This window comes from Triplophysa dalaica, chromosome 4 (assembly GCF_015846415.1).
Source record: "Triplophysa dalaica isolate WHDGS20190420 chromosome 4, ASM1584641v1, whole genome shotgun sequence".
NCBI classification, from domain to species: domain Eukaryota; kingdom Metazoa; phylum Chordata; class Actinopteri; order Cypriniformes; family Nemacheilidae; genus Triplophysa; species Triplophysa dalaica.
In genome coordinates, this window is record NC_079545.1 from 20311488 (window position 1) to 20324211 (window position 12724).

A 12724-nucleotide genomic window follows, 5' to 3' on the forward strand; every position below is an offset into this window, starting at 1 on the left:
AGGGTAGTGTACGTGTTCATCTGGTCTCTAAAAACAAAAGGTAAGTTGAAAAAACTGTGTGAGTGAACATAAGGACAGGGCTGGGGAGTAACTAAATACATGTTACTTTGTCACGTATTTAAAAAGAAAAAAAAACTTTTTAGTAACTGTATTTCATTACAGTTACTTTTTAAATGGTTGCAATCAAATTACAGTTACATCCAAAAAGTATTTTAGATTACCAAAGTGATTATGTGGAATTTTAATAGCAGTTATTTCATTAAAACCTAAATTAACTGTAACAGGCAATGTATGTAATCAGCAAGCAGTGATTATCTGACTCTCAGACAATCTGCAAACGCATCCTAAACTACAATTCTGCTCAAAGGTTTCATACCCCTTTCAGAATATGCAAAATTTAAATAATTTGAACAAAATAAGAGGGATCTCTGCTCATAGGAATTGCATTTTAATTGTATTTAGTACTGTTCTGAACAAGCTATTTCATGCAATAGAAGGTTTCATACTGTATAGTCCATAACACAAACTGAGTAAATTTAAACAAATTGCTAAAAAATGTACCCTTCAATCCTTCATGTCTGTGGTTACCTGAATGATCAACGACTGTTTTAATGTTTCGTGATTCTTAGAGTTGTAAGAGATAGATACTCGCAATTGTGGACTATAATGTCCAATGAGAGAAAAAAATACTTTTTCTCAGAATTCCGAGTTTAAGAAAAGAAATCTGAATTGTTATAAGGTTATAGCGTCAGAATTGCATGAAATAAACTCACTAGCAAAAAGGTAAAAATTGTGAGATCTTGCAATTGAAATTGTTTTTCATGCACTTCAGATTTCATAACTTGCAATTGTGAGTTTAAATCTCGCAATTCTTATTTAGTGATGGAAACAAGTTTCCATGAAACACAATGCATTCAGAGAAGGGGTGAAAATGATTGAACAAGGTGATCTGTAAAGATTTTTTTATTTTGTTTATAGATAATATTTCATTAATTTAGTACTGCCCTTCACATGTATAGCCACATGTTTCCCAGAAGACAAAATAAGGAAAATTTAGATTCATTGTTTTTGTTTCTTTAGCATCAGTTTATTTTTCTAAGATGTCTGCGTTTTTGCTTAAATGTATATTGTGGAAAACAAATGTTGTTTAAAATATTTTTCAGAGATTGCAGAGATAGGAATTTTTTAATTGTTTAATAACTTTAATAATTAACTCTATCATGAGCAATTCATATGATTTCAGGAAAGAGTCTTGATTTAATGACACATGCAATGCCCTTGAATTTTAAAATCGATGCCTCTCACCTTTTGTCTAGTTAAACCGCAAAGATGAGTACGGACGCGGAGATGGCCATTTATGGCAAAGCTGCCATTTACCTCCGTAAACCTGAAAAGGAGAGAATTGAGGCTCAGAGCAGACCCTTTGATGCTAAGGCTGCCTGCTATGTGGCTGATGTCAAAGAGCTGTACGTCAAAGCAACAATCAAGAGCAAAGATGGTGGCAAAGTCACAGTTATTGTGAATGATACTAAGGAGGTAAAATTGCCACATTGCCCAAAAAAATATTATAATTATATAGAAAAAATCTAATTGTCTGCTGAATCACTTTAATAGGAGAGAGTTGCTAAGGAGGATGATGTTACCCCAATGAATCCTCCCAAGTATGACAAGATTGAGGACATGGCCATGATGACCCATCTCAATGAAGCCTCTGTGCTGTATAACCTCAAAGAGCGTTACGCAGCATGGATGATCTATGTAAGTTTAGCAGAAAGTAAAACATCATTCAAGTTCACTATGACTGTGATGCTGCAATCGGATGGTTTCTCTGTTCGTTTCAGACCTACTCAGGACTCTTCTGTGCTACTGTGAACCCCTACAAGTGGCTCCCAGTGTATGATGCAGAAGTGGTGTCTGCCTACAGAGGCAAAAAGCGTATGGAGGCCCCACCCCACATCTTCTCTGTCTCTGACAATGCCTATCAACACATGCTCACTGGTAAGTGCTGAATTTTGAACGGCATGGTCATTTAGATATTTGAAATTATGATTTCTGGTATTAATGAATCAATTATCTAAACAAAATTACCATTCAATTTACAGACAGAGAGAACCAGTCTGTCCTGATCACGTACGTTTTTACTTTTATGAGATGTTAAAAACTGTTATATATTACTCTCATGAGATTTTTATTTGTCTTATCATATTCTGTCTGATAATCATCTCTTGTAAACCAGTGGAGAATCTGGTGCTGGAAAGACTGTAAACACCAAACGTGTCATTCAGTACTTTGCCACAGTTGCAGTGCATACTGACAAGAAGAAAGAAGCTGCCAGCCAAATGAAGGTGTGATACAAATAGCAATGTTCTAAATACATAAAAATAAAACTCTCTATTAATATTATTATTATTAATTTAAGTTAATACATTACCCTCCTAACTTCACAGGGATCTCTTGAGGACCAGATTATTGCTGCTAACCCTTTGCTTGAGGCTTATGGTAATGCCAAGACTGTGAGAAATGACAACTCCTCTCGTTTTGTAAGTTTTTTATGTTTTATATAAATATTTATCATGAAAGGCTTGTTACCACAAAAGCAATTTAACTTTATTTTATTTGAACAGGGTAAATTCATCAGAATTCACTTTGGCAACTCTGGAAAACTGGCTAGTGCTGATATTGAGACATGTAAGTGACAGTTAATGAGAATTTCCAATCTGAAACATAGGCAACTGTTTGATTACCACTAAATACATAATTTCTTGACAAGACCTGCTGGAGAAGTCTAGAGTGACATTCCAGCTTTCAGATGAGAGAGGCTACCACATCTTCTACCAGATGATGACCAACCACAAGCCTGAGCTGATTGGTAGGTGCACACAGATCATTCAAAGCTTTAAAATGGCACTTCATATTGTGAAATACTCTATCATAAATGCACTTTGTATGTTACAGAAATGACGCTCATCACCACCAACCCCTATGACTTCCCCATGTGCAGTCAGGGTCAAATAACAGTGGCAAGCATTGATGATAAAGAGGAGCTGGTTGCCACTGATGTGAGATTTTTAAGCAACTGATACCTAGAAAAAGTCTGATATGTAGTACTTCATGTCAAACTCAATACATTATGTTTTTTAGACTGCTATTGACATTCTGGGCTTCAGTGGTGAGGAGAAGATGGGCATCTATAAGTTCACTGGAGCAGTGCTGCATCATGGTAACATGAAGTTCAAGCAGAAGCAGCGTGAGGAACAGGCTGAGCCAGATGGCACAGAGGGTGAGCTTGAGTGTGTTTCCTTCAGCAGTCAAATTGCTTTCATTGCAGTTCAGTCAATACTGTACATCCAAATGTGTGTTGCCTGATCAGTTACTAAACAGTGTGAATTATTTACCTAATTATTGTAATTACTTTAATGTAAATTATGGGAAGGAATCATTGTCTCAAATTGTAGGTCATTCATTCAGTGTTTATTTAGATTACAGAAATTTGAAAGTACTTTGGCTTTTTTGTACATGGGCAGAACACTCAAACTTTAAACTATGTTTTATAGATGCTGACAAAGTTGCATACCTTTTGGGCTTGAACTCTGCTGATATGCTGAAGGGTTTGTGCTACCCAAGAGTGAAGGTCGGAAATGAGTTTGTGACCAAAGGTCAGACTGTGCCACAGGTATGTAGTAACATATGCAAACAACAACATTTTAAACATGACAATTATAAATCTGCCTAATAATTACAAAAGCATAGCTTCAAATTAAATGTACACTGTATTATATCTACAGGTCTACAACTCTGTTAGCGCTCTGGCCAAATCTATCTATGAGAGGATGTTCTTGTGGATGGTTGTTCGTATCAACCAGATGTTGGACACAAAACAAGCCAGATCATCCTACATTGGTGTGCTGGATATCGCTGGCTTTGAGATTTTTGATGTATGAATTATTCTCTTTTCTCCATTCTGATTCATATCAAGGTCCATTTACGGAAGTCGTACCACTCGACGGCCATGTTTGCAATGCCTCTGAGCAGCAATTTGTGTCATAGCAATATATTTATCTTTTAATCCATCTATTTAAATGGGGGAAGGCAGATATTTCTAAAATCACTGGCAAAAATCACGATTAAACAGCATATTTCAGATCAATGATAAAAATTGCATGAACTGTACCATAACTTTGATAAGCCTATCTTGCGGCAAAGGTTTTTCTATATCGCCTTATCTACTTCGCCTATGCGCAGGCTGACAAGGGCCTCACAAGAGCCCCGCCCCAGAAAATTGTTTTTGTAATATTAAATCTTTGTTCATATCCAGTTTTCAGAAAATGTTTCTTTATCTCTCTCTCCAGTACAACAGTATGGAGCAGCTGTGCATCAACTTCACCAACGAGAAACTGCAACAGTTTTTCAACCACCACATGTTTGTGCTGGAACAAGAGGAGTACAAGAAGGAGGGCATTGTTTGGGCATTCATTGACTTTGGCATGGACTTGGCAGCTTGTATTGAGCTCATCGAAAAGGTTTATAATTCTTTAAATAAAATCAGATTTAATTAAAAAACTTTGTGATATTATTAATTCTCTGCATTCATTTGTTATCAGCCCATGGGTATCTTCTCCATCCTTGAAGAGGAGTGCATGTTTCCCAAGGCTTCAGACACAACGTTCAAGAACAAGCTGTATGATCAGCATCTGGGCAAGTGCAATGCTTTCCAGAAACCAAAGCCTGCCAAAGGCAAGGCTGAGGCTCACTTCTCCCTGGTTCACTATGCTGGAACTGTGGACTACAACATTACTGGCTGGCTGGACAAGAACAAGGATCCACTGAATGAGTCTGTATTGCAGCTTTACCAGAAGTCTTCAGTCAAACTGCTGGCTACCCTCTACCCACCTGTTGTTGAAGGTAAATTAAAAGACTTACTCTGATAATAGAACGATGTTTCTAATTCGAATCGAATCTAAATTAGTTTTGCACAGATTTCTTGTGATTAAATTATATCTGTTTGTCTTATCCCTTTTATACAGAGAAGGGAGGCAAGGGAGGCAAGAAGAAGGGTGGTTCCATGCAGACTGTGTCTTCTCAGTTCAGAGTATGTCATTGTCCAAAATTATAAAACTATATAATGATAAAATTATTAATGAATGATAACACTGAAACTGTGAGCGATGTTACAGGAGAATTTGGGCAAGCTGATGACAAACTTAAGGAGCACTCACCCCCACTTTGTACGTTGCCTGATTCCCAATGAGTCCAAGACTCCAGGTAAATTCATGAGGCCCTAACAGGTATTCTAAGAAAAAGACAAACTGTTTTGTTTATTAGAGGAGTTGGTTGTCTACCGAACTCATGCCATTCACTGTTTTAATAGGTCTCATGGAGAACCACCTGGTTATCCACCAGCTGAGGTGTAACGGTGTACTGGAGGGTATCAGAATCTGCAGAAAGGGCTTCCCCAGCAGAATTCTCTATGGTGATTTCAAACAGAGGTAAATGGGAGCAAATGAAAATATTTCCTGTTTGAGGCTCATCTAAAATAAATCAAAGATGTTAAGCAATTTGATTCATCCACAGATACAAAGTACTGAATGCCAGTGTTATCCCTGAGGGACAATTCATGGACAACAAGAAAGCTTCTGAGAAACTCCTGGGATCCATCGATGTCGATCATGAAGAGTACAGATTTGGACACACAAAGGTTCACATTCTACTTTACGATTAACTGTTTTTCATGAATTATAATGTTTTGTTTTACCACTTAACCAACTTAATCTCTCTATTATTTCGCCTGAATGCAGGTGTTCTTCAAAGCTGGTCTTTTGGGTACTCTTGAGGAGATGCGTGATGAGAAACTGGCTACTCTGGTCACAATGACTCAGGCTCTCTGCCGTGGTTTCCTCATGAGGAGAGAGTTTGTGAAGATGATGCAGAGGAGGTGAGCGTAATAAAAGAAATACAATAAATGATTGTAATGCCTATATTTATACTGACGTTATTGACATTAAATTACTTTTTCACAGGGAGTCCATTTATACCATTCAATACAACATCCGCTCATTCATGAATGTCAAACACTGGCCATGGATGAAGGTTTATTACAAAATTAAGCCTCTGCTAAAGAGTGCTGAGACTGAGAAGGAGCTGTCAAGTATGAAAGAGGACTTTGCAAAATGCAAAGAAGCTTTGGCCAAAGCTGAATCCAAAAAGAAGGAGCTTGAAGAGAAGATGGTTTCTCTGCTTCAAGAGAAAAATGATCTACAGCTGCAAGTAGCTTCTGTGAGTAGATCAATATAAAAATGTACTTTCATTTGTTCTAATCAATCCTGACAGGATACTAATTTCTTAAACAAAAAATAGGAATCTGAGAATCTCTCAGATGCTGAGGAGAGGTGTGAGGGTTTGATCAAGAGCAAAATCCAGCTTGAAGCTAAACTGAAAGAGACAACAGAGAGACTCGAAGATGAAGAAGAAATCAATGCTGAACTTACAGCCAAGAAGAGGAAACTTGAGGATGAGTGTTCTGAACTGAAGAAAGACATTGATGACCTGGAGCTCACCTTGGCTAAAGTTGAGAAAGAGAAACATGCCACCGAGAATAAGGTTTGTGACACAATTTTTGTCTTACATTAAACAGTACTTCATTTTCTACTCATTATTTCACATACATTTTTATCATGGAATACTGCATGAATTGAAAGATAATCTGGGACCAAAATTGACACAGGTTAAGAACCTGACTGAGGAAATGACAGCTCAGGATGAGAGCATTGGAAAGCTCACAAAGGAAAAGAAAGCACTCCAAGAGGCACATCAGCAGACTCTAGACGATCTCCAGGCAGAGGAAGACAAAGTTAACACCCTAACCAAGTCCAAGACAAAGCTTGAGCAACAAGTTGATGATGTGAGTAATTGTTCTCAGACTATTCTTAAAAAAGATTTTCATAAACATTTAATAAAAAAATGTTCTTTGTGGTGGACCTATAGCTTGAGGGTTCCCTGGAGCAAGAGAAGAAGCTACGTATGGACCTTGAGAGAGCCAAGAGAAAGCTTGAAGGAGACCTGAAACTGGCCCAGGAGTCCATCATGGACCTGGAGAATGACAAGCAGCAATCTGATGAGAAGCTAAAAAAGTAATAAAATCATGCTTCAATTAAAACTGTACTGCTGTCTTGTGATGTTTCATACATGGTTTTGTTCAATTTTAACAGGAAAGACTTTGAAACAAGCCAGCTACTCAGCAAGATTGAAGATGAACAATCTCTTGGAGCTCAACTTCAGAAGAAGATCAAGGAGCTTCAGGTGTTTATCTGTACTGTTTGGGACATTATTTGAAAAGTTAATTCAAGATTCCGAAAGTGTGTCTCATTACCTGCTCCTGTAGGCTCGCATTGAGGAACTGGAGGAAGAGATTGAGGCTGAGCGTGCTGCTCGTGCCAAGGTTGAGAAGCAGAGAGCTGATCTCTCCAGGGAACTTGAGGAGATCAGTGAGAGGCTTGAGGAAGCCGGAGGAGCAACTTCTGCTCAGATCGAGATGAACAAGAAGCGTGAAGCTGAATTTCAGAAGCTGCGTCGTGATCTGGAAGAGTCCACCCTTCAGCATGAAGCTACCGCTGCTGCCCTCCGCAAGAAACAGGCAGACAGTGTGGCCGAGCTGGGAGAGCAAATCGACAACCTCCAGCGTGTCAAGCAGAAGCTTGAGAAAGAGAAGAGTGAATACAAAATGGAAATTGATGATCTGTCCAGCAACATGGAGGCTGTTGCCAAAGCAAAGGTTGAGAATGTATTTTCTTGAGGGATAAATAAAATGTGATTTAGATTATCAAAGTTCTAACGGTTTTGTTGTTTTCAGGGCAATCTTGAGAAGATGTGCCGCACACTTGAGGACCAACTCAGTGAAATCAAGTCCAAGAACGATGAGAACCTCCGCCAGCTGAATGACTTCAGTGCTCAAAGAGCAAGACTTCAAACTGAAAATGGTATTTAGATCTAATTTTGTCTATGATTTCAAAATATTTTTTATCCAATTCAATTTTTTTATTAAAACAATATTTCTTTGATTTTATTGAACAAATGCCGTCTAATAAACATAAACGTGTAATTGCCAGATTTAGTTTTGATAAATAGAACTGAATTGTGTTTTTAAAATTAGTGCTACAGTGATGATCTAAACTGGATAAATATTGGCACAATGTGACATAACGAATCTAAATCTCACAAGGTGAGTTTGGCCGTCAGCTGGAAGAGAAGGAAGCTCTTGTTTCTCAGCTCAGCAGGGGCAAACAAGCTTTCACTCAACAAATTGAGGAGTTCAAGAGGCAGATTGAAGAGGAGGTTAAGGTAATATAACAGACGCATTGCTCCTTCACATTTGTTACATAAGTACGAAACAAGGATTGTTGCATCTGACTTGTTCTTCTAGGCTAAGAATGCTCTGGCCCATGCAGTGCAGTCAGCCCGTCATGACTGTGACCTGCTCCGTGAGCAGTTTGAGGAAGAGCAGGAGGCAAAGGCTGAGCTCCAGAGGGGAATGTCTAAAGCAAACAGTGAGGTTGCTCAGTGGAGAAGCAAATATGAAACTGATGCTATTCAGCGCACAGAGGAACTTGAAGAGGCCAAGTATGAATTTCTGAAAAAATATGTTATAATGTTTTTTTTTAATTACATGTTATGTCAGCGCCAATGGCCTTGTGGTTAGTGTGTCAAAAGGAAGTGCGGGTGGACTTGCGGCCGACCCAAGTTCTATTCCTAAATCTAGTGTTGTTTGCCGTTCCCACCCCCCGTCTCTATCCAAATATAGGACTGTCTGTTCTCCACAGTCCTATTCTCGAAAATTTGTAAAAAAATAACACATTACAGTATGTTTTGACTGATGGTTACAATATGCACAACAGGAAGAAGCTGGCTCAGCGTCTGCAAGAGGCAGAAGAACAAATTGAGGCAGTGAACTCCAAATGTGCCTCTCTGGAGAAGACCAAGCAGAGACTACAGGGTGAAGTGGAGGACCTCATGATTGATGTGGAGAGAGCAAATGGGTTGGCTGCTAACCTTGACAAGAAACAGAGGAACTTTGACAAGGTAAATCAATTTTGATATTAGATTTTTTGAGAAAGGAGCAACATTTTTAGGATTCTACAACTAATAATATTTACTCTGACCCAAAGGTTCTGGCAGAATGGAAACAGAAGTATGAGGAGGGTCAGGCAGAGCTGGAAGGTGCCCAGAAAGAGGCTCGCTCACTCAGCACTGAACTGTTCAAGATGAAGAACTCCTATGAGGAGTCTCTGGATCAGCTAGAGACACTCAAGAGAGAAAACAAGAATCTCCAGCGTAAGATTTAAATGCTAAATAGATTTTTAATCTTTAATGTGTTGACATTTCATACTGATAATGTTTTCTTTCTCACCTGTAGAGGAGATCTCAGATCTGACTGAGCAGTTGGGTGAGACCGGCAAGAGCATTCATGAGCTAGAAAAGGCCAAGAAAGCAGTAGAGACTGAGAAGTCTGAGATTCAGACCGCCCTGGAAGAGGCTGAAGTGAGTATGACAAGATTAACATTTTACTTGCCTTTTATAACAGGTTCTAAAAGTTTTTTTAACATTTTACAGGGCACCCTGGAGCATGAGGAGTCAAAGATTCTCCGTGTCCAGCTTGAGCTGAATCAGGTGAAGGGTGAGATTGACAGGAAGCTTGCAGAGAAGGATGAGGAGATGGAGCAGATCAAGAGAAACAGCCAGAGAATCATTGAATCCATGCAGAGCACACTGGACTCTGAAGTCAGGAGCAGAAATGATGCTCTGAGAATCAAGAAGAAGATGGAGGGAGACCTAAATGAGATGGAGATTCAGCTGAGCCATGCCAATCGCCAGGCTGCTGAGGCCCAGAAACAGCTGAGGAATGTTCAGGGACAACTCAAGGTATGTGAATTCCCTTTGACTTTAGAATATACGAAAAACTTAGAGATTGAAGGATATTATTAAAGTATCTTAAGTAAACGTTTAGACACAAATTTATATAAAACTAAGGATATTTTCAGGATGCCCAACTCCATCTTGATGATGCCGTTAGAGGACAGGAAGACATGAAGGAGCAGGTGGCCATGGTGGAGCGCAGAAACACTCTGATGCAGGCTGAGATTGAGGAGCTGAGAGTTGCTCTGGAGCAGACAGAGAGAGGCCGCAAAGTGGCTGAACAAGAGCTGGTGGATGCCAGTGAGCGTGTTGGACTGCTGCACTCTCAGGTAATAACAAATTTAGTAGTTTTTAATCATTGAATTTTGAACAGTGCTTTAGATTTAAATGTCTGTCATCCATTTTGTAGAACACAAGTCTCCTGAACACCAAGAAGAAGCTTGAAGCAGACTTTGTTCAGGTCCAGAGTGAAGTTGATGACACTGTACAGGAAGCAAGAAATGCAGAAGAGAAGGCCAAGAAAGCCATCACAGATGTGAGAAAGAATAACTGCTGACCACAAAGGGTTTTAATCACGCATATAAATTAATGTATTTCTTTATTCATCTTAAAGGCTGCAATGATGGCTGAAGAGCTCAAGAAGGAGCAGGACACCAGCTCTCATCTGGAGAGGATGAAGAAGAATCTTGAGGTAACAGTAAAGGACCTGCAGCACCGTCTAGATGAGGCTGAGAATCTGGCCATGAAGGGAGGAAAGAAACAACTCCAGAAACTGGAGTCCAGAGTAAGATTTATTTTGGTTTTTTATTCACGGTCATGATAAGGATATTTTGTAGATGTCATTCTATTTTATTCATGTATATGATATCATGGGTTAACATATCTCCTTTGAGTCAAATTATTTACATAATATCTCTTATTCAGGTTCGTGAGCTTGAGGCTGAAGTTGAGGCTGAACAGAGACGTGGAGCTGATGCAGTTAAAGGTGTCCGCAAATATGAAAGGAGAGTGAAGGAACTCACCTACCAGGTATGACCGTACATACTGTATACACCATCCTCAACCAATTTGTCATAAATGATAAAGGTTGATTCTAGTAACTGTTCCTTTTGACATTTACAGACTGAGGAGGATAAGAAGAACATTACCAGACTTCAGGATCTTGTTGATAAGCTTCAGCTGAAGGTCAAAGCTTACAAGAGACAGGCTGAGGAGTCTGTAAGTATTTGGTTTGAGAATAATAAAGACCTTATGAACATCTAAGATCTTTTAAACGCAGAATAATGGGATTTTTGAATCTGTAGGAGGAACAAGCCAACGTTTACCTGTCCAAGTTAAGGAAGGTGCAGCATGAGCTGGAGGAGGCAGAGGAGCGTGCTGACATTTCTGAGTCTCAGGTCAACAAACTCAGAGCCAAGAGCCGAGATGTTGGAAAGGTTAGTGGATGAGTATCTACATAAAGAATCTTTATAAAATAGCATATTTACAAGTATGTTTAGTGTTTAATAAAGAGCATCATTTTTCGATGATTAAAATTACTCTTACTATTTCTAATTTACCGCTTCATTCTTTCCTAGGCCAAAGAAGAGTGAATTTCTAAAACTTGAAAGGAGCATTTACTTCAGTTATGTAATATGATTGTCTTGTACCTTTCTTGCTCTTCTGAAATAAACCTGTAAATATAAGCAGTTCATTTGTCTCTGTGTTATTTTAGTTTTTGGGTCATTATATTTGTGGGTACATTTTGCTTTTGGAAATGTGAAGTTTTTCTTTTTGTCAAAACACAAGGATGACCTAAACAACCTTTAAATAACCTATACTTATGAAATAATGTTAGCCAATTTTGGGTTTACCAGGCATTGAATGTTTTAACCTTTAATTGTATTTTTACCTTTATTGGATAACATGGTTGACAGTTACTTAGTTGACATTTTGGGCCTGTTTAACATAAAAGCATAGAATGTCTTGGTTACGTATGTAACCTCAGTTCTCTGATGGAGGGAACGAGACGTTGTGTCGAGAACGACAGATGGGGTACACCCTTGAGAAACAATCAACTCTGACTACTACAGAAATTAAATTTAAACAGGCGAATTAAATTTTCATGCAACGGTCAACGGCGAACCCTATCTGTCGTTCTCGACACAACGTCGAGAGACAGACAGAAAGGGAACTACTGAAGAACAATGACCTGTTGATTGTCATAGTTATGACCGACCAATGATTTCTAGGGCCATTAGTATTCCAAAAATGTCCAGGAACTTGCAAATGCATTGGTTTAAGAATGGACAACCCACATGGACAATTTACCATGGTTTGACAGTAAAACTGTTCTTACCAAGGTTTTGGTGTATTTATTGCATGGATTTTATTTGTTCTCACTGCGGTAAAAAGTCTCATAAGGGAAGATTTGCAAGAAATGGCCATGTACAGTGAAGAGATCTACTGCATCTGGTGGCCACACTAGATATTGACTGTTACTTTTGATATAGACTACCCCCATCCCACCTTGTTTAGAGACTTTTTCCATTTCTATATATCAATGTCTCTTTAGTTCATGTTGTCTCTAATTATGGTCATTAAAGAATATTCTAATGTTTCTTAAATATTAATACATCACGTTTGGCGGAAATAAAAGCAGTTGAAAGTTAGAGGTAGTTTATTTTATAGAGAACAGTGAGTTAAAGATATTAACAAGATACTGACAAAAGAGGTTCAAAGGTCAAAAAAAATCTAATGATTATATCATAAAATGTATAGCCACAAACAGTTATGTCATGAGGGTCTACTTACAATATATCTGGTATTTCAGATAAAC

The 12724-nt window shown here is 38.5% G+C and overlaps 1 protein-coding gene across 1 annotated transcript; it reads left to right on the forward strand.

Moving 5' to 3' along the window:
- Positions 1 to 1329: 1329 nt before the first annotated feature.
- On the forward strand, positions 1330 to 11498 carry myhz2 (myosin, heavy polypeptide 2, fast muscle specific). Its single transcript, XM_056744823.1, has 39 exons — positions 1330 to 1536; positions 1615 to 1758; positions 1842 to 1998; positions 2103 to 2130; positions 2237 to 2345; positions 2448 to 2540; positions 2625 to 2688; positions 2771 to 2869; positions 2956 to 3059; positions 3142 to 3280; positions 3555 to 3673; positions 3786 to 3935; positions 4350 to 4520; positions 4602 to 4902; positions 5025 to 5089; positions 5175 to 5262; positions 5369 to 5486; positions 5572 to 5695; positions 5796 to 5932; positions 6018 to 6273; positions 6355 to 6597; positions 6722 to 6898; positions 6982 to 7127; positions 7206 to 7296; positions 7379 to 7768; positions 7847 to 7973; positions 8216 to 8334; positions 8417 to 8613; positions 8889 to 9072; positions 9159 to 9324; positions 9407 to 9531; positions 9604 to 9912; positions 10032 to 10235; positions 10316 to 10441; positions 10520 to 10690; positions 10831 to 10935; positions 11029 to 11124; positions 11211 to 11342; positions 11484 to 11498. The coding sequence occupies exons 1-39, from the start codon at positions 1330 to 1332 to the stop codon at positions 11496 to 11498; spliced, it is 5796 nt and encodes a 1931-aa protein (XP_056600801.1).
- The last annotated feature ends 1226 nt before the right edge of the window (positions 11499 to 12724 follow it).

What these genes read in the sequence shown, in the direction of transcription:
- myhz2 (XM_056744823.1), top strand. Translation starts at nt 1,330, where the DNA reads ATGAGTACGGACGCGGAGATGGCCATTTATGGCAAAGCTGCCATTTAC. An exon ending in TTGGACTGCTGCACTCTCAG is followed by an intron (nt 10,236 to 10,315) that starts GTAATAACAAAT and finishes TCCATTTTGTAG; the next exon opens with AACACAAGTCTCCTGAACAC. An exon ending in TCCAGAAACTGGAGTCCAGA is followed by an intron (nt 10,691 to 10,830) that starts GTAAGATTTATT and finishes TCTCTTATTCAG; the next exon opens with GTTCGTGAGCTTGAGGCTGA.